The following is an 18,924-nucleotide window of genomic DNA, read 5'->3' as shown; positions in this document are numbered from 1 at the left end:
GATCGGACTTGTGCTTTATAAAGAAAAAGCCTTTGTCCAGGCGTGAAGTACCGCTTTACTCTGTACAGACCTCCCAGCATTTTTGATGCCAACTTGGCTTTGCCCTCCAAATGGCTCCGAAATTGGACATAGCCCAAAACGTTGACCCCAAGAAATCCAATACTCGCGGAAGGTTACAGGGATAATCTTTGGAATCGCGGCACCATGACAAAGGGGTCTTTCTTCGCAGTGAACACGCAAACTTGTGCCTTCAACGGGTTGAAATGAACTAAGTTCCATTCACCCCACTCGGAGATTCGCCCCTGATAGCTCTCCACTTCAGATACAAGTTTTGGTCACCTCTCTTGCACCACGTTCCAAGAAAGATCTCTGTCTCTTTGCACAAACTAAAACGCGCTATCTATTCATAAGTATTATATTTACGGTTACGTTATTGATGATAAGTGTGCCAGTAAGCAAGCGATCTTAATAATAATATCTCAATATAATTTTGTAGATCAATAATTTTACTATAGACTACTGTTTGCGTTCATAAGAGATATTTCATATTAAATAATTCTAAATATATCACTTTATTTTCAGGAGTGTATTAATGTGTTCGGTAATAATGATACACATAATTCTCCCAGTCTTCGTATGTAACGATAATCCTAGATATGTGGAACAGGTTTGTTGTGTTTATATTTGTATTCATAGTGTTCCGTCCCGTAACAGTTTGTTCTAAAATACATATTTATATTATTATTACTTTTTTTTATTGTGAATAATTACTTTCTTTTTTTTATTCTTTGAGTACGCAACGCGACACAATTTGGGTTTATATGTATTATTCATTTCTTATTTATCCTTGTACTGGGTCTGCGACATATTGCGTGTATCGGAATGCACCATTTCCGTGGGAAATGGTTCTTCGGCGCGACACTAGCGCCACCACCTGCCTACCAGTTAGTGCGGAAAAACAACAAAAACAGAGTTTTTCGCGCGAAGCCGCTGTAGCCGCATCGGCACGCGCATTATATTTAAATAGTGTGTAAAGTTCCCCCTTTCATTAAAAAACTGGAAAATAGTGACAGTGACCTATGACTTTTTACATGTGAAGGATATATGAACTGATTCTGTCGGCAATACTCATCCTCGACCAGGACCTTCGGACGTGGTTGCGGGACGATTCACGGTAAGTCGTCAGACCTAGGCCATATCCTAATCATAAATTTGGTCCATTCGAACCGGATACATATTTTCCAGTTTGTGTCGTGTTATTTAGCAGTATTTACGTACTCATTTTCAAATTGTAAAATCACGCGTTCGATTCTTAGCGTCCCCGCCATCTTTTGTTTCGCAAAATGTCGGAAGGTGAAGAATTATCGCCGTGTGAACAAGATATTTTCGAAAGGGATTTAATTCTTGATGAACTCAAACGTATCATTCTACTCGCGAAGACGAACGAACAACAATTTCGCTCGCGTACTATAGACCTAGCGGCTCACCAAAGAAAGTTTACAAAGGTTCAGACTAAAATTGAAAAGTTTCTCATCAGATCCAAATCATTTAGCAAAGATGATAACATAAAGATTCGTAATGATTTTAATGACTTATACTACGAAATTGTCGGTCACTTAAACTCGTTAAAGTCGATGGATGAGCGTCAGCGCCGTTTCAATCGGTCAAGTAATTGTTCATTTGATGCGTTAGGTAACGATAAAAGAAATTTACCTACTTTACCTTTACCTGAATTCAAAGGCGATCCTACGGATTGGCCATCATTTTATGATTTATTCAAATCGTTAGTGCATAGCAACAATGCCTACTCTAAAGCAGAGAAACTTAGATATCTTCTACTTGCAGTTAAAAACGAACCGTATAACCTGATCAAATCCATACCTATCACGGAAGATAACTACCCGATCGCGTTAGAAATATTGTTAACCCGCTACGAAAATAAAAGGGTAATTGCGTCGAAACATCTAGATCGAATTTTAGACATAGAATCGTGTTCAGATAGATCTCCGTATAGTGTACGAAAATTGTTAAATGTCTATCAGGAAAACATGAAGGCGTTAGAGGTCATGGACTTTCCGACTCATGAGTGGAGTTTCGTTCTCCTACAAATTTTACTACGTAAAATTCCGAGTAGTATGAGAAAGGGATTCGAACGTTCATTGGCCAAGCCATCCGATATTCCAGAAGTAGACACATTGGTTTCATATTTACAACATGAAATCGCCGCGGAAGAAATGGTATCTCCTAGCTCCTCAAGTACCTCCGCACAGCACGCTAACAAACAGATATCGCGGGTAGGTAATCCGCTGCCATTACAGCCGCGTAGCTACAATGTAAGTCCGAACAGTTTTGCGCCGGTAAAGCGATCGTTTGCCGCCAACGTGTCATCAGACCAAACTCGACCTACGGTCGATGGTAATAAGGTTCGAACTTGCTTGAAGTGTAACGGTTCACACATTTTGACAAAATGTGCAGAGTTTTTAAATCTTTCCCCGCAGGATAGGTATTCCCTTGTACAAAACAAAAGTGTTTGTTATAATTGTTTGAATGTCGGTCACGACGTAAAAAATTGCATTTCTAATTTTGTGTGTAGAACGTGTCATAAACGACATCATAGTTTATTACATTTTACGAATCAACCGGCTCAAGCGCTAGCGGTTGCAAGCGAAACCAAGCAACCTATTGTTGTTCCGCTCACTCCTATGCAGGAGAAGCCGACTCCGATCGCGGTACACGGAAATTGCGCATCTAACTTACCTCTCGCTCGCACTGGAACAGTGTTGTTATCGACAGCACTAGTGGATATTGTCATAGGTAATAATATGACGATTTCCACTGTTAGATGCATGGTAGACACGGGGAGCCAGGCATCATTTATTACCGAAGCTTGTGTGCAGCGCTTAGGTCTAGCGCGCCGGCATAGCAACGTGCCGGTGTTCGGTATTGGTGACACCGGACCCGTGCATCCAAAAGGTTTAGTTTCGTGTTCCATTGCGCCTAAAGGTCAACAACAACCTGTCATTCCGGTAAATGCGTTAATTTTGCCCGAATTAATTCCAAAAATGCCAAGTGTACCTTTACCGTATACCGGGTGGTCACATTTGAAAAATCTGAAGTTAGCTGATCCGGACTTTCATACGCCCCAGCCTGTTGAAATGTTACTAGGAGCGGATATACTATCCTACGTGTTACTAGGCAACACTATCGTAGGCCCGCCGGGCACGCCCATCGCTATGAATAGTGTGTTCGGTTATTTACTTTTAGGCAAATTAGATTTAGATTCTTCTGTTCCAACTTCATTTCAAGTGTGTTTTAGCTCGTTTGACAACGACAACCTTCAGAGATTTTGGGAGCTGGAATCAATACCAGAGAAACGGAGTTACACGCCAGATGAGGAGTTGTGCGAATCCTTTTTTCAAAAGACGCACACTCGTAATGCGGACGGGCGATACGTGGTCGCCCTCCCGTTTAAGCCCGACGCACCGCTTCTCGGCGAGTCGCGGTCTATTGCGCTAGCTCGGTTTCATAAACTAGAATATCGGTTAGAACGCAACCTCAAGTTGAAAGCTGATTACCACGCTTGTCTCCAGGAATACGTAGACCTCAACCACATGGAGCTCGTCGATGATCAACCTTCAGTTAGTGAAAGTTATTACATTCCGCACCACTGCGTGGTCAAAGAATCGAGTGAGTCGACGCCTACACGTGTGGTGTACGACGCCGGTTGTCGCTCAACTAGTGGGTATTCGCTCAATGACGTTTTACTAACGGGTCCTAAGCTTCACATGGACATAGTGGACGTCCTTCTTAAATTTCGTGTCCATTCAATCGCGCTTACTGCCGACATAAAACAAATGTATCGTAATATACTTGTTCGTGAAAGTGACAAAGATTTTCAGCGTATTGTGTGGCGCACATCACCAGAGCAAACTATTCGTGACTACCGTTTGCGTACAGTCACATTCGGTGTGAAATCGTCACCTTACCTCGCTCTGCGTACAATAAAACAACTCGCTCAAGATGAGGCCGAGCGGTTCAAACTCGCGTCGCCCGTTCATTCAAACTCACCTGATTATAGCCAAAACTCGCGTCGCACCGTTGAGTGTGCGTCTCACTATTCCTCGCCTCGAACTAATGGCGGCAGTCCTCTTATCTAAATTAATTGAAAAGGTAATGCTCACTTACAGTGGTCGTGTTCGCTTCGACCAGGTCTACGCTTGGTCCGACGCATCCATCGTGCTAGCATGGCTACACTCATCTCCGCACGAATGGAAAACCTTCGTTTCGAACCGTGTCAGTGAGATTTTGCGCCGCGTACCCGCGGACCGCTGGCGCCACGTCCCGTCGGCCGACAATCCCGCCGACGCTGCGTCTCGTGGCCTTTTGCCCGCCGCGCTCGTACAGCATGACTTATGGTACCACGGACCCTCGTGGCTACATCTGGGTCAGAACTCCTGGCCGATTCAAAATCCCGTAAGAGACACGTGCGAAGAAAAACGCAACGTATCGGTGTGTTCCAGCGCGTCAACGGCGCCGCCTATACAGGATGTTGATTTTATTACGCGATTTTCGTCGCTTGGAAAACTTGTTCGTGTCACCGCACTCATCTTTCGGTTTTTCAACAAATGTAAAAAAACACAACAATCGTTTTCAAGGTACATTACCGTGACAGAATATAATTTCGCATTAAATCGGCTCATTCGAATTACGCAGCAATCCGTGTTTAGCGAAGACATAATCAATATCCGAGTGGGTAAATTACCATCAACGAATTTGCGTCGTTTAACGCCATACTTGGATGATACGGACGAGTTACTTAAAGTTGGTGGTCGAATTCATAAATCGCTTTTACAATTTGAATCCAAACATCAATTAATTCTACCTAAAAAGCACCCTATAACTAATCTTATTATTGACGATGCACACTTATGTAATTTACATGCCGGACCGCAGTCCGTTCGCTACGCGCTTTTACAACGCTATTGGATTTTGTCAAGCCGTAACATCGTGCGGCAGCGCATACATCGCTGCGTGCAGTGCTTCCGCGCGCGCCCGACGCACAATCAACCGCGCATGGGACCACTCCCAGCAGTTCGTGTTCGCCCCGCGCGACCGTTTCTAAAGACCGCGGTAGATTTTGCTGGTCCATTTTACGTGCGCGCCAATAAGGTGCGTAATGCAAAAATTATAAAATGTTACGTGTCGGTTTTCGTGTGTATGAGCGTTAAAGCGATACACCTCGAATTAGTTTCAGAGCTTTCCACAGAAGCCTTTATAGCAGCCCTGCGACGTTTCACGTCCCGTCGTGGTTTATGCACCGATATTTATTCAGACTGTGGAAAGAACTTTGTCGGGTGTGACCACTATTTTCAAGACCTTTACGAGTTTTTACGAAGGGAATCTGTGCAAAGCGCACTTAACGAACAAACCCTTCAACAGGGAATTACGTGGCACTTTCAACCTCCATACGCGAGCCATTTCGGAGGACTACATGAGTCTGGGGTTCGTAGTTTTAAACACCATCTTCATCGCGTTGTAGGTAATCGCATCCAAACGTACGACGAGATGCATACGTTCTTGTGTCAGGTCGAAGCGGTCCTAAATTCGCGTCCACTTTGCGTTTTAAGTTCAGATGCTTCGGATCCCCTTTCATTAACACCTTCCCATTTTTTAATCGGAGAGCCCATGACAGCTCTGCCTGACGTATCATTGATAGATGAGTCACCGAATCGTCTCACTCGCTGGCGCTGGATTCAACAATCCATCCAGCACTTTTGGAAGAGATGGAGCAAAGAATACCTCCACGAACTTCAGCAAAGTAACAAGTGGCTTCAGGACAAGGGGGTCGCCCTTCGTGAAGGCACTGTTGTGGTGGTATGCGACGACCGCTTGCCGCCGTTGCAATGGAAGTTGGCGCGCATCCACGAACTTCATCCCGGCTCGGACAATATCACACGAGTTGTAACCATTAAAATGGGAAATTCCCTTTATATACGACCCGTGGTTAAAATATGTCCTCTTCCCTTGGAGTAGTTCAAGTCATTAATTATTAGTTTTTTGAATTTATTAGTTTCGAGTAAGTTTTTTAAGCTTTACGTTCTTTCGATATTAGTTTTAACTTTTGAATATTAAAAGCAACTACGTGCTTTTAAGGTGAGCGGCATGTTCCGTCCCGTAACAGTTTGTTCTAAAATACATATTTATATTATTATTACTTTTTTTTATTGTGAATAATTACTTTCTTTTTTTTATTCTTTGAGTACGCAACGCGACACAATTTGGGTTTATATGTATTATTCATTTCTTATTTATCCTTGTACTGGGTCTGCGACATATTGCGTGTATCGGAATGCACCATTTCCGTGGGAAATGGTTCTTCGGCGCGACACTAGCGCCACCACCTGCCTACCAGTTAGTGCGGAAAAACAACAAAAACAGAGTTTTTCGCGCGAAGCCGCTGTAGCCGCATCGGCACGCGCATTATATTTAAATAGTGTGTAAAGTTCCCCCTTTCATTAAAAAACTGGAAAATAGTGACAGTGACCTATGACTTTTTACATGTGAAGGATATATGAACTGATTCTGTCGGCAATACTCATCCTCGACCAGGACCTTCGGACGTGGTTGCGGGACGATTCACGGTAAGTCGTCAGACCTAGGCCATATCCTAATCACATAGATACTTCTCATTAATAAGACATAATAAGTAACACACATGAGACGTAAAATTGTAGAGTTAAATTTAATAGAAAACCAGGTTGTACTTAGCATAATAGTGAATTGTCTACAAATAAAGCCTTAGTCGTTGGTGACGACGAAAACTGTAAAGTACTCGAAACGTCGGAAACAAGTTTTTAAGCTATTGCATAGCTTTTATCGCGGGCTTTGAGCGCGGCGAACGAATCAAGAAATTCCGTAACGAAAATAAAACCTAGCACCCCTCGCTCCGCCTAGCATGTAGCTCGCTTTCAACACATTCACACGTTGCGCTTGTGTAGTGTTTAGTGAAATTCTGACCATCTCTCTCTCGCGCGGTCTAGCTTATGAGTGTGAAGGGGACAGTTAATGTTTTGCTTTTGTTAATGTTTATAAATATATAGGGTGGTCTTATTTTATTATTGTTTTAATATTAAATTATTATTGTCTTATTATAATTGCATAAGCTGATAAAAAATGCTATGCAATAGCTTTACTGCGGCAGTCCTCGAGTGCTACACGTGTTTTTTTTTAATTAATTAATTAGTTTTAAATATATGTACGGAGATGAGATGTATAGAAATGGTAGTGCAAGGTAGAGGGGGAAGAGGTCGACCGAAGAAGACATGGATGGAGTGTGTGAATGACGATATGAGAGAGAGAGGAGTGAGTATTGATTTGACGGCTGATAGAAGAGAATGGAAGAGAAAAATTAGGTGTGCCGACCCTACCTAGTGGGATAAGGTGGAGAAAAAGAAGAAAGAAGAAGATATGTACGGCTCGGAAAAACCGAAGAAACTACTAGAAAGACGTATTTGTTTTTCTGTTCCCTTAGGGTCAACCTATCTGAAATAGTGTCGGTGATATTCTGTGCGAATTTATGTAATAAATTAATTTCACAAAAGGCTTACTTTGAATCCGCACTATGTTTAGCTTTTTCTGTCGATAGATAATTGTGAAGTTTTGACGTGATGCGAGCACCAGGACAGATTTTTATGATTTTATTAATAAAAACAGATGACTTACGATATTTGTAAAAGGGGAATGAGTGAATAAATGGTATATGATAGCGGAGTATGGACGGAGAATACATGTTGCGCCTACCCCGGTTACTGGGCGAATAGCAGGATAATGATGAGAACGTCGCATGTCCTGAATTAAAAATGTATGCCAACCTGTAAAAAACAATTAAAACTATTTTACTCGCTGTTTTTCAGTGGAAATATGTAGATTCAATGGTTTCCGGGGCCGAAACTTTAACATAAATGATTGTTCTGTAGACGAACAAGATAATCTATTGTATGTAGTTACCTAGTCAGGTCATAAATTCTGTCACATGTTTAATGTAAAATAATTGAAACAAGTTTATTCATTATGTAAGCATTCATATACCAAAATGAACTTAACAAAACATAAATTCTTATGACACTAAAGTTTATTCAAAATGACCTCCGTGATTTTGAATACAGGCCTTCAATCTGCGCGGCCAGTCGTCTATCGCAGCACGAACGAGGTCCATGTCAATATCGGCGGCTGCCTTAATCAAGGATGTCTTGAGTGACTCCAAATTGGGATGAGGCTTTGAGCAGGCCTTTTCCTCCAAGTGTTGCCATATCTTGTAATCTAACGGATTCAAATCTGGACTGGAGGAGGGCCAGTCTTCGTGCCGGATGAAGTCGATTTCACGCGCCGCCAGCCAGTCTTGTGTGCTCTTCGCTCTATGAGCTGGCGCCGAATCTTGTTGGAATACCCAGTGCCTATTGTTGAACATGGTATGAGAAACAGGTTCCACAAGGTTCGTCAGGACTGTATTTTGATACACAACTGCATTCGTTTTTACACCTTTCTCACAAAAATGTACCTCTGTTAAGCCCCAATAAGAAACTCCCTACCATACCATGAGCGAGGATGGAAAATGACCTCGTTGGACACGCGGAATACTGTTGCTCGCTTCTTCACTACTGTGTGCGTACACCTTATCATTTTGTTTGTTGTAGCTCTCTTCTACGGTAAAAATTTTTTCATCCGAAAAAAGAATTTCCCGATTCTTTTTTTCCGCGTACCGCTTCAACAAAGCGCGGCATCTCTTCAGTCTCAGGTCCATTAGACGAGCATTCAAACGATGTCCTGTTTTTCTTCGATATGCCCGAAGCCCTAAGTCTTCATTTAACACCCTTTTCACCGTGGTTCTGCTTAACCCCATCTGAAGGGCCAACAGTTTCTGCTTACGTTTCGGATTTCTTTGAATTCGCGCCTTCACAGCTTTTATCACTGCTGGAGTCCTAACAGACCGAGGGCGACCACTTCTTGACCTGTCATCTACACTAGAGTCTTCATTGTATCGTTTGATGGTACGATAAACGAATCTTTTGGTTATATTCAAAATTTTTAGTATGTTAAAAATTTGAATTGGCGCGTAACCGCAACGATGCAACGCAATCACTGCAACACGGTCTTCTTTAAGCGTCCATTCCATATTTAAAAATGAGTAAAATTCTAAAAGTATACATTTTTATTTTCATGAACAATTCGAAATTCGAATTCAATAAACTTTTTTGTGGCCAGCATTCTGAAAGAAAAGTTTTTACTGTGTGACAATACTTATGACCTGACTAGGTATTTATAACGGTGGGTCAGTCGCCAGTCTCTTGGCCATACTCCTGGCATTGCTCGCACCCGTGACTGACGGTGACCACAAACTAAAACCTTTTGAAGTCGTCGTGGCCTAAAGGATAAGACGTCCGGTGCATTCGTATGTAGCGATGCACCAGTGTTCGAATCCCGCAGGCCGGTACCAATTTTTCTAATAAAGTACGTACTCAACAAAATGTTCACGATTGACTTCCACGGTGAAGGAATAACATCGTGTAATAAAAATCAAACCCGCAAAATTATAATTTGCGTAATCACTGGTGGTAGGACCTCTTGGGAGTCCGCACGGGTAGGTACCACCACCCCGCCTATTTCCGCCGTGAAGCAGTAATGCGTTTCGGTTCGAAGGGTGGGGTAGCCGTTGTAACTATACTGAGACCTTAGAACTCATATCTCAAGGTGGGTGGCGCATTTACGTTGTAGATGTCTATGGGCTCCAGTAACCACTTAACACCAGGTGGGCTGTGAGCTCATCCATCCATCTAAGCAATAAAAAAAAAATAAAAAAAACCCGCAATCTATACATATTTACAGTTTAATGATCGAAAGAATTGTTCCGTTTACTGCTATGATAGTATATCCACTTGCAGCTGTATGACAACATTTACTACTATCTGCTATTCAACGGTTCAATGATTATACAAATTTTCATTATAATGTCTGGATTCCTGCTCTCATACAACCTGCAAATATATGAAGAGAGCCATGAGATTAACTGGAAAATTCTACCACAACAGACTTTGGCGAGATGGTTGCGGTAAGCCTTTTTTGCTTTTAATTTAACCTTACCACCACCCTGCTTATTTCTACCGTGAAGCAGTAATGCGTTTCGGTTTGAAGGGTGGGGCAGCCGTTGTAATTATACTTGAGACCTTAGAACTTATATCTCAAGGTGGGTGGCGCATTTACATTGTAGATGTCTATGGGCTCCAGTAACCACTTAACACCGGGTGGGCTGTGAGCTCGTGCATCCATCTAAGCAAGAACAACAAAATAAAATATAGTTCCAACTACTACAACAAGCAGCAGCCCGTATCGGCCCATAGCTACAGACTCCAAACTGTACTACTAAAAGTGGTGCGGGCTTATGCAATTATACATCATTCTTCTTCTAATACCATCTTGTTGCTAACATTTATGGGCAAAATTGACCACTAACCTTCAGATTGACCAAAGGTTCGGTTGCCGACGAAGGTAATAGAGTGTTTCTAAAAAGTTATATTCCATGACTGTCAGTAGTCTGACGGTACCATTACATGCGATACTTTACATTTGATTGGGTCAATCCACTCTACGTGACGTCGAAAAACATTAAGGTGAAAAACATCAAGCCTCAGAATAAAGCAATCATAAATCACCTTCATAACCACATGGAAATAATTATCTTTTTTAACGCACGGGACATTTCTCAAAATTTACCATTCTAGCTTGCAATTCAATTTTTTCCAGGCTTACTCCACCGTATGCCTTAATATTGGCAGTAACGTCGACTTGGTTCAGACATGTCAATACAGGAATATTCGGGCATGTAAGTTTTAATATTATGAATACCCATCCTTTATTATTTGTTTATTGTAATAAAGTCTTCCGTTTACTCCGTATTGTAACTCATGACTGCACAGAACTCTGCACTTTCCAGGTATTTCCAATGAAAGCAAGCAATAAAAGTACTATCCGTCAGCAAGCATAGTATATTCCGGCACTACGCATAAATTTTTTGTATTAAATACGCTTAACCCACAGACACAGGCCACTGATTTTCTCGCCGGATCTTCTCAGAAGGTCGTGTTTCCGATTCGCTGGTAGATTCTGCGAAGCACTGCTCTTGCTAGGGTCAATGTTAGCAACACCTCCTAGTTTGAGCCCTGAGGACTCACCTGCACGCTAAAGTAATGCTGATATAGCCTCTCAAGGCTATTAGCATAGGTAGGAAAAATAATAATTAATGCGTGCATTATGGTGATATATTCCGAATATATACAAAGCAGATAACAAATCAGCCAAAAACTTTTAATAATGATGTATACTTTAGAATAAAGTAATTTGACCCACACCTACATAGCTAGACGATAATCTTCTTTTTTTTCGGTAAGCTGGAAATCGTCTGACTTCTGTCTACATGCTGGAAGTGGTTGGTGGGGCATGTCAGAGTTGTACCGACTAAAACCCACTATCGATCAACAAACTTTCGGATGAGGTTTGTTGATGAACTCGGATGAACAGAACTGATGACAGAACTAAGAAATGTTATGACTTTACCGAATATATTATTATTATTAGAATTTTTTTAATTTCATTGCAGGAGCTGGTTATGTCCGAAATTCGTGACTGCAGAAAATATTGGTGGCAACATCTCTTGTACATCCACAACTACACTAAAGACTCAAACTGCTTGGTACAATCTTGGTACATACATTGTTTTAAAAATATAGTTTTTTTAAATATAGTAGGTATTTATAAATATTTAAATAGTTTTAAAATAAGACACCGGTTATTTACGATTTTACATACGGGTTCCATTAGAATATTAGAAATATCTTCTAAATGTTATATGTATAAACAGAACATAAACTCGGTCATTTTGGATTGAACGTTATCCCACTAGGCCGAGTATTTATGGTTAGACCTTATTTAGCAATAGTCATAGAGAGACATGACCCATATTCACCCTTTTTTTTTCTTTATGATGGCTTTTGTCATTAGTCCTTTTGCTGACTCAATCGCAGACAACTACGAACGAACAATATTCAGTGGTAAAAATAAAAAAAGTGTGTGGTGTCGTGGGACACCGGATAGGAACGAAGTTCCTTATTATAAAAATGTTAATTTTAAGTTCTATTCGAGGTATAAAGAAAATAAAACTGGAGGTTTCGCAACAACCCACGGTCGTTCGGTAACGTGCGAACTTATTGTAGTACACTTCATTCACGGTTGTTTGCATAAGAGTTAGTGTATTGCGCAAACGAACGCTCTGAGATCGTGGTCAATGAATGATAAAAAAATATGTTATTGAAGTTATACTTCTTTAGGCGCGGTATGAAAAATTTATGAGAGTGAAATTTTACGATGCGCGCGCACCGTGACACAGAATTAACAGAATCCACTTCATTCTCCCACTAAATCGCTCATTACAATACGACCGACGTAACTTAGCGAGTTTGAATATAGCCGCAGGTGAAATTTCGCGCATGTACACTCGTAAAAAAAGTGTTATTAGCATTCATTTTTTAGTAATATAAATGACAAAATTATTATTCAATATAATTCATACTAAATATTATTAAATTATTAACGTTAAATATTTATTATTAATTATTTCATATTAAAAAAAAAATTAAAAATTTAAAAAAAATTAAGTATAACTTCTTATGCGCGTACATAAGTACACGCACCCTTTTTTTTTGCACGTTATTATAAAGTTAAGTCGTACACTGTGTGTATTACTAACAAAAATCTTACGTTACGGACGTTTTTTCCCGGTTAGGGTACTCCGTGCATCGTCCCATAAGGAACTTCGTTCTAACTAGACTACTTGTGTTGATTTAGTGTATCGCATGCCTGGGTCAGCTCAGCCAGTGAGCCGATATTTGTGGCAGTTCGAAAGTTCCATCAAGTCTCCCTCAAGATATTAGGTGAATTTTTTAAGGCCAGGCCAGGCCGCGCGCTAAAAACAAAATACTCTTGCAGGTACATAGCCGCTGATATGCAGCTATTCATTTTTGGATTAATCATTTATCTAGTCTGCCGAAATTCAAGATCTAGGAAGATAATCCTCCCGACTTTTTTCTTCATCGGCATTGCCATTATAGCAGCCCACACCTACTTCGAAGACTTGGACGGTACCGTCATTATTACTCCTGAGTAAGTAGTATGTTGATTATTGGAACTTCTTTTGAAATAAAAGTATAAATTAAGCTCGTATTTGAGGACATTTCTGACCAAACCCTCTCTTTCCTTCTTTTTTTCTCGCGAAGTATTCTCATCGTTTAAATCAAACAAAACCAATATAAACTAAACCAAGCACATCACTGCACAGTGCTTCCAGTCACCGTCCTCGTAGAACCCGTCGCTTGCGACGAAGGGATTGACAAGCGAATTAACCCATAGACACAGCCCACTGAGTTTCTCGCCGGATCTTCTCAGTGGGTCGCGTTTCCGATCCGGTGGTAGATTCTGCGAAGCACGGCTCTTGCTAGGGTCAGTTTTAACAACACTCCGATTTGCCCCGTGAGCTCACCTACACATGTTAAGGTGAAGCTGAAATAGCCTCTCAAGGCTATCAGCAGTGAAAAAAAACAGTGATTTGCCAACAGTATTATTGTTTTTCTACCAGAGTCATTCGTAACCAAATCAGGAGAGACCCGACGTTCTTAAAAGTGTACAGACGAAGTCACACCAATATACCCTGTTACATCCTGGGGATGGGTGCGGGATACCTGTTTTACTATTGGCAGAAGATTAATCTGAATTTGGACAAATTTAAGGTAGTTTTCTTTTTTATATATGAATACTATTTTACCGGCGATGGAGTCAAACAAGAGCATCCAGATACCAGATACCAAGCACTCACTGATAACAACAAGTGTTTCAACAAGGTTTAGTACCCTTTAAACATGCAAGAGTAAGTTCTACAATACTACGTAGTTCTGCAACGAAGCAATCATGCGTTTCGGTTTGAAATGTTCGGCCAGGTGTAATTCTATATTTTTAATATCGAGAACGTTAAAAAACTCGGACGAAGCACACAGATTCACTAGTCAGTTAAGTTAAGAGATAACTATTCTAATGTTGATGTACGGTGGGAAGTAGGGAATGGAATAATAGACATATTCTTGATAGGGAGCCAGACTCAATTTGTCTTATATTGATTTTATAGCACTACATATTATATAATAATAAGTAACTAGTCAGGTCATAAGTATTGTCACACAGTAAAAACTTTTCTTTCAGAATGCTGGCCACAAAAAAGTTTATTGAATTCGAATTTCGAATTGTTCATGAAAATAAAAATGTATACTTTTAGAATTTTACTCATTTTTAAATATGGAGTGGACGCTTAAAGAAGACCGTGTTGCAGTTATTGCGTTGCATCGTTGCGGTTACGCGCCAATTCAAATTTTTAACATACTGAAAAATTTGAATATAACCAAAAGATTCGTTTATCGTACCATCAAACGATACAATGAAGACTCTAGTGTAGATGACAGGTCAAAAAGTGGTCGCCCTCGGTCTGTTAGGACTCCAGCAGTGATAAAAGCTGTGAAGGCGCGAATTCAAAGAAATCCCAAACGTAAGCAGAAACTGCTGGCCCTTCAGATGGGGTTAAGCAGAACCACGGTGAAAAGGGTGTTAAATGAAGACTTAGGGCTTCGGGCATATCGAAGAAAAACAGGACATCATTTGAATGCTCGTCTAATGGACCTGAGACTGAAGAGATGCCGCGTTTTGTTGAAGCGGTACGCGGGATAAAAATATCGGGAAATTCTTTTTTCGGATGAAAAAATTTTTACCGTAGAAGAGAGCTACAACAAACAAAATGATAAGGTGTACGCACACAGTAGTGAAGAAGCGAGTAACCGTATTCCGCGTGTCCAACGAGGTCATTTTCCATCCTCGCTCATGGTATGGTAGGGAGTTTCTTATTGGGGCTTAACAGAGGTACATTTTTGTGAGAAAGGTGTAAAAACGAATGCAGTTGTGTATCAAAATACAGTCCCGACGAACCTTGTGGAGCCTGTTTCTCATACCATGTTCAATAACAGGCACTGGGTATTCTAACAAGATTCGGCGCCAGCTCATAGAGCGAAGAGCACACAAGACTGGCTGGCGGCGCGTGAAATCGACTTCATCCGGCACGAAGACTGGCCCTCCTCCAGTCCAGATTTGAATCCGTTAGATTACAAGATATGGCAACACTTGGAGGAAAAGGCGTGCTCAAAGCCTCATCCCAATTTGGAGTCACTCAAGACATCCTTGATTAAGGCAGCCGCCGATATTGACATGAACCTCGTTCGTGCTGTGATAGACGACTGCCGTGCAGATTGAAGGCCTGTATTCAAAATCACGGAGGTCATTTGAACAAACTTTAGTGTCATAAGAATCTATGTTTTGTTAAATTCATTTTGGTATATGAATGGTTACATAATGAATAAACTCGTTTCAATTATTTTACATTAAACATGTGACAGAATTTATGACCTGACTAGGTATAAAGTCCGATTCATAATATTTCACAATATCGCAAGGCGGCAACTTGCGATATTATTTCGTTTCATCAGGAATTTACCAGACTCTAAGGTTTTCTCCTAATCATGATGTATACTTAGTATACTGTATGCTCAAAACAGTACTCGTAATATTTCAACAAATTATTTTATCGTAAGCTTTTACTTCACTACAACCCTGGTCAACTTTGACTTTAATTTTTTTTAGAAATATAAAATGCTCTGCTGCATGCCTGGTCCGCTGCCAGTAGTCCTGGGTTCTGGCATCATGGTCACGGCCTCGTATTTCTACATGGACGCGCCAAGGTCTTCAGTCATGTTGAGAACAATTTATGCTGCAACTTCGAAACCTGTTTTTGGATTACTGTTCACAGGCAATGATCATGAAACTTGAAAGTACGTATGGCTTTCTTGTATTAATACCGTCTGATAGTTGCTGTATTATCAATGGAATATTAAATTTACTAACGAACTAGCTATTGCCCGCGACTTCGTCCGCGTGGAATAGTTAATTAGTTACTTTGGCATAAAGCAAAATTTTGCCCGCCTCTTCATTTACGTAAAAAGTGAAAATATTTTTAATAATAGAATGTTAAGGAGCTATTTAAGGTACCAAAATCACGCTTTTTAACCGCCTTCGCCGCTTTAGCCGCCGCGTAAAGAAAAAAATATTATAGGCATCACTGAGACATTACATATAATAATAATATTGTTCAGTTTCTGAACGTCAAAATGTCATCCAGCGACGCCATGACACCAATCCTCTTTCAAATTCAGCCGCCAAGAGCAACGCATCCTGAAAGGTGACTTCGTCGAAAAATAAAATAACATTTGGTATAAGATAATTGCGTCATATTCATTATCACTTTTATTGAACACCCCTAGTATATCTATATAACCTATATAAAGATTCTCGAGCATTCTTACTCCTCAAACAAGAATTCATTAAAAAATTGCAATTAATGTAAGGTACTAGGTAGGACAATACAGGTTTGACATAGTCCTACCACAAATTCGCTGCGACAGAAAGACATGCATACTATATTTCTGATGATTTCGCTTCCACGTTGTGTGAACTACAGACATTATCATAAATCACCAGAACTATAACATCTTGATCATTCTCCTGCCTTTTTCCCAGTCACCTGGGGTCAGCGTAACATGTTTTCTATAATATACCATTTCTTTGCTCACTCCCCTCTTACCCATATCTTCTTTCACGCAATCCATCTCTTTCTTCGTAAGTCTACCTCTTACTCTATATCTTTCCACATTCATAGTTAACAATCTCTTACCAACCTTATTTTCATTTCGTCTCAACACATGTCCATACCATCCCAAAAGCGCACTTCTCAGCTGCTCTGTCACAGGTGCCACTTTCAGACTTCCCCTAACATACTCATCCCGTATTCTATCCATTCTCGTTACTCCACACATCCATCACAATATTCGCATCGCTGCTGCATGCAATCGCCAGAACTATAACATATAACTGGTAATAAATAGACTGGGGGTGGGGCATATTGTGCCCTACGTGGCTGCCAGCATCCTACCCATTTCTGGTTTAGCGTCCGGTCAGTGGTCATGTAATACAATTAAGACCTCATGTTGTTATACCTATACGCTCTGATAGCCGGTTAGTACTATATAGTGTAAAGGAACTAATGAGCAAATCTTTAATTCTTACTCGTCTTCCACATAATACACTATCTCATATTATGTGTTTCTATATCAGACGTCTTCCGCCCAGTGTTCGAGTGGGGTTGGTGGGCAATCGTGGCGCGGCTCTCTTACTGCGCCTACACTCTCCATTTGACCATTATTCGGTACACCGCATCACTGTCCACCGTTCCTTTCCAGCATTCGACCATGGCAATGGTAAGCGAAATAAATTCACCTCAAGAATATCACACACCAAATACATATTATGTACATAGTTTGAGTTGATCTACGGCACAGACACAAAACGTGCCTGACTAGAGACTGGACACTGACTGAGGACATACCAACGATACGCCAGGGTCTAACTTCTAAATGATTCTTCTTATTTCAGGTTCAATACTACCTTTTCATCTTGACCGTCTCTTTGCTCCTCTCCATTCCGCTCTGGTTGCTGGTCGAAGAACCGATGAATCAAATGTGGAAACGGTGTCTAAGCTCTTCCTCTAGGACGGTGCACGCACAGAAGAAAATTGAACCGGAATTACAAACACAGTCAAAGTTTTAAACAGAAAGATTCATCATCATCATCATCAACAGAACCCGGCCGTTCACTTCTGAGTTTATATCCTCCGAGGTTTGCTATAATAACCGGTTCTGGGCTACCTGCGTCCAGTGGATACCCGTCACCTTCTGCATGCGGTCAGAAAGAGTATAATGCGTACATTTATTGTGACATAAGTCAGCGGTACCAAGTCGGTAGGCAGCGGTTTGGCTCTGCCCCTGGCATTGCTGAAGTCCATGGGCGACGGTAACCACTCACCATCAGGTGGGCCGTATGCTCGTCTGCCTACAAGGGCAATAAAAAAAGCCTTATTTTGCACTGCACTGCACTGGTAGCTACCACAGCCAGTATCCGGAAAAAATATAACAAAAAGAACGCGAAGGAAATAAACGCACAGGAAAAGTTCACAAGAAATATCCACACATGGATTGAATTGCACAAAGAAAACCTCGCACTAGAAAAAAAAAATTATTTGAGCTTTTTTCGAAAATAAAATTAGGCTATGTCAAATTTAATAGTCAAACATATAAAATGCCCATTTTTACTAAATCTAATTTATTTTTTGTACTTTAAGTTCAGTTTTATTTTATATTTAATGGAGTGCTCGACGAGCCAGAAAGACAAGCGACTTCTCGTTTGTAGCGGTTATGAACACAGATAATACACGGTTTTGAATACTTTCATTTTCGCAAATTTCGTGACGTGAAAATCTACAGAATAAGTCTCATTTCATATATGAAGTATTATGAAGACGTATAACAACAATATTGTACAAGAACCAAATAGGAACAAGAAAACCCATGATTCTTGTTCGCAAACAGCTGAAATAAGGATTGCTAAAACAAAATGAAAGAAGCAATGAATGCAATATGCCCCAGCTCCCGCAATGTTATTGGAAAGAAATTATCTAAAGTAAGCAAAGATGCACTTGCATGTTTTCCAAAGAAATGTTCCCTTGGTAGAATTCATTGAAATCACCGAGCAAATAAACACTTGCCGAATCCATCCACGATAGGTGATGCTATTCCTGTGAAACATTTGGATTTGAAGCATGGTATTGAACGACATCAGATTAAACCAATTAAATCGAATTTTAATATTGGGAGATCGAGAATTACAGTCTCCATT

General features: G+C 40.6%; 1 protein-coding gene across 1 annotated transcript in view; it reads left to right on the top strand.

The window, feature by feature from the left end:
* LOC114249481 (nose resistant to fluoxetine protein 6-like) overlaps positions 1 to 18,720 on the top strand; it is a 52,520-nt gene extending 33,800 nt beyond the window's left edge. Inside the window, exons 12-13 of the mRNA XM_089735179.1 lie at positions 17,308 to 17,450; positions 17,626 to 18,720. Coding sequence (XP_089591305.1) covers positions 17,308 to 17,450; positions 17,626 to 17,799 — 317 coding nt within the window. The 3' untranslated portion in view covers positions 17,800 to 18,720. The remainder of the gene's footprint in view (positions 1 to 17,307; positions 17,451 to 17,625) is intronic.
* The last annotated feature ends 204 nt before the right edge of the window (positions 18,721 to 18,924 follow it).

The sequence above is a fragment of the Bombyx mandarina genome, chromosome 19, assembly GCF_030267445.1.
Source record: "Bombyx mandarina strain Sakado chromosome 19, ASM3026744v2".
In the NCBI taxonomy this organism is placed as follows: Eukaryota; Metazoa; Arthropoda; class Insecta; order Lepidoptera; family Bombycidae; genus Bombyx; species Bombyx mandarina.
This window is presented reverse-complemented; position numbering and strand designations above follow the sequence as displayed.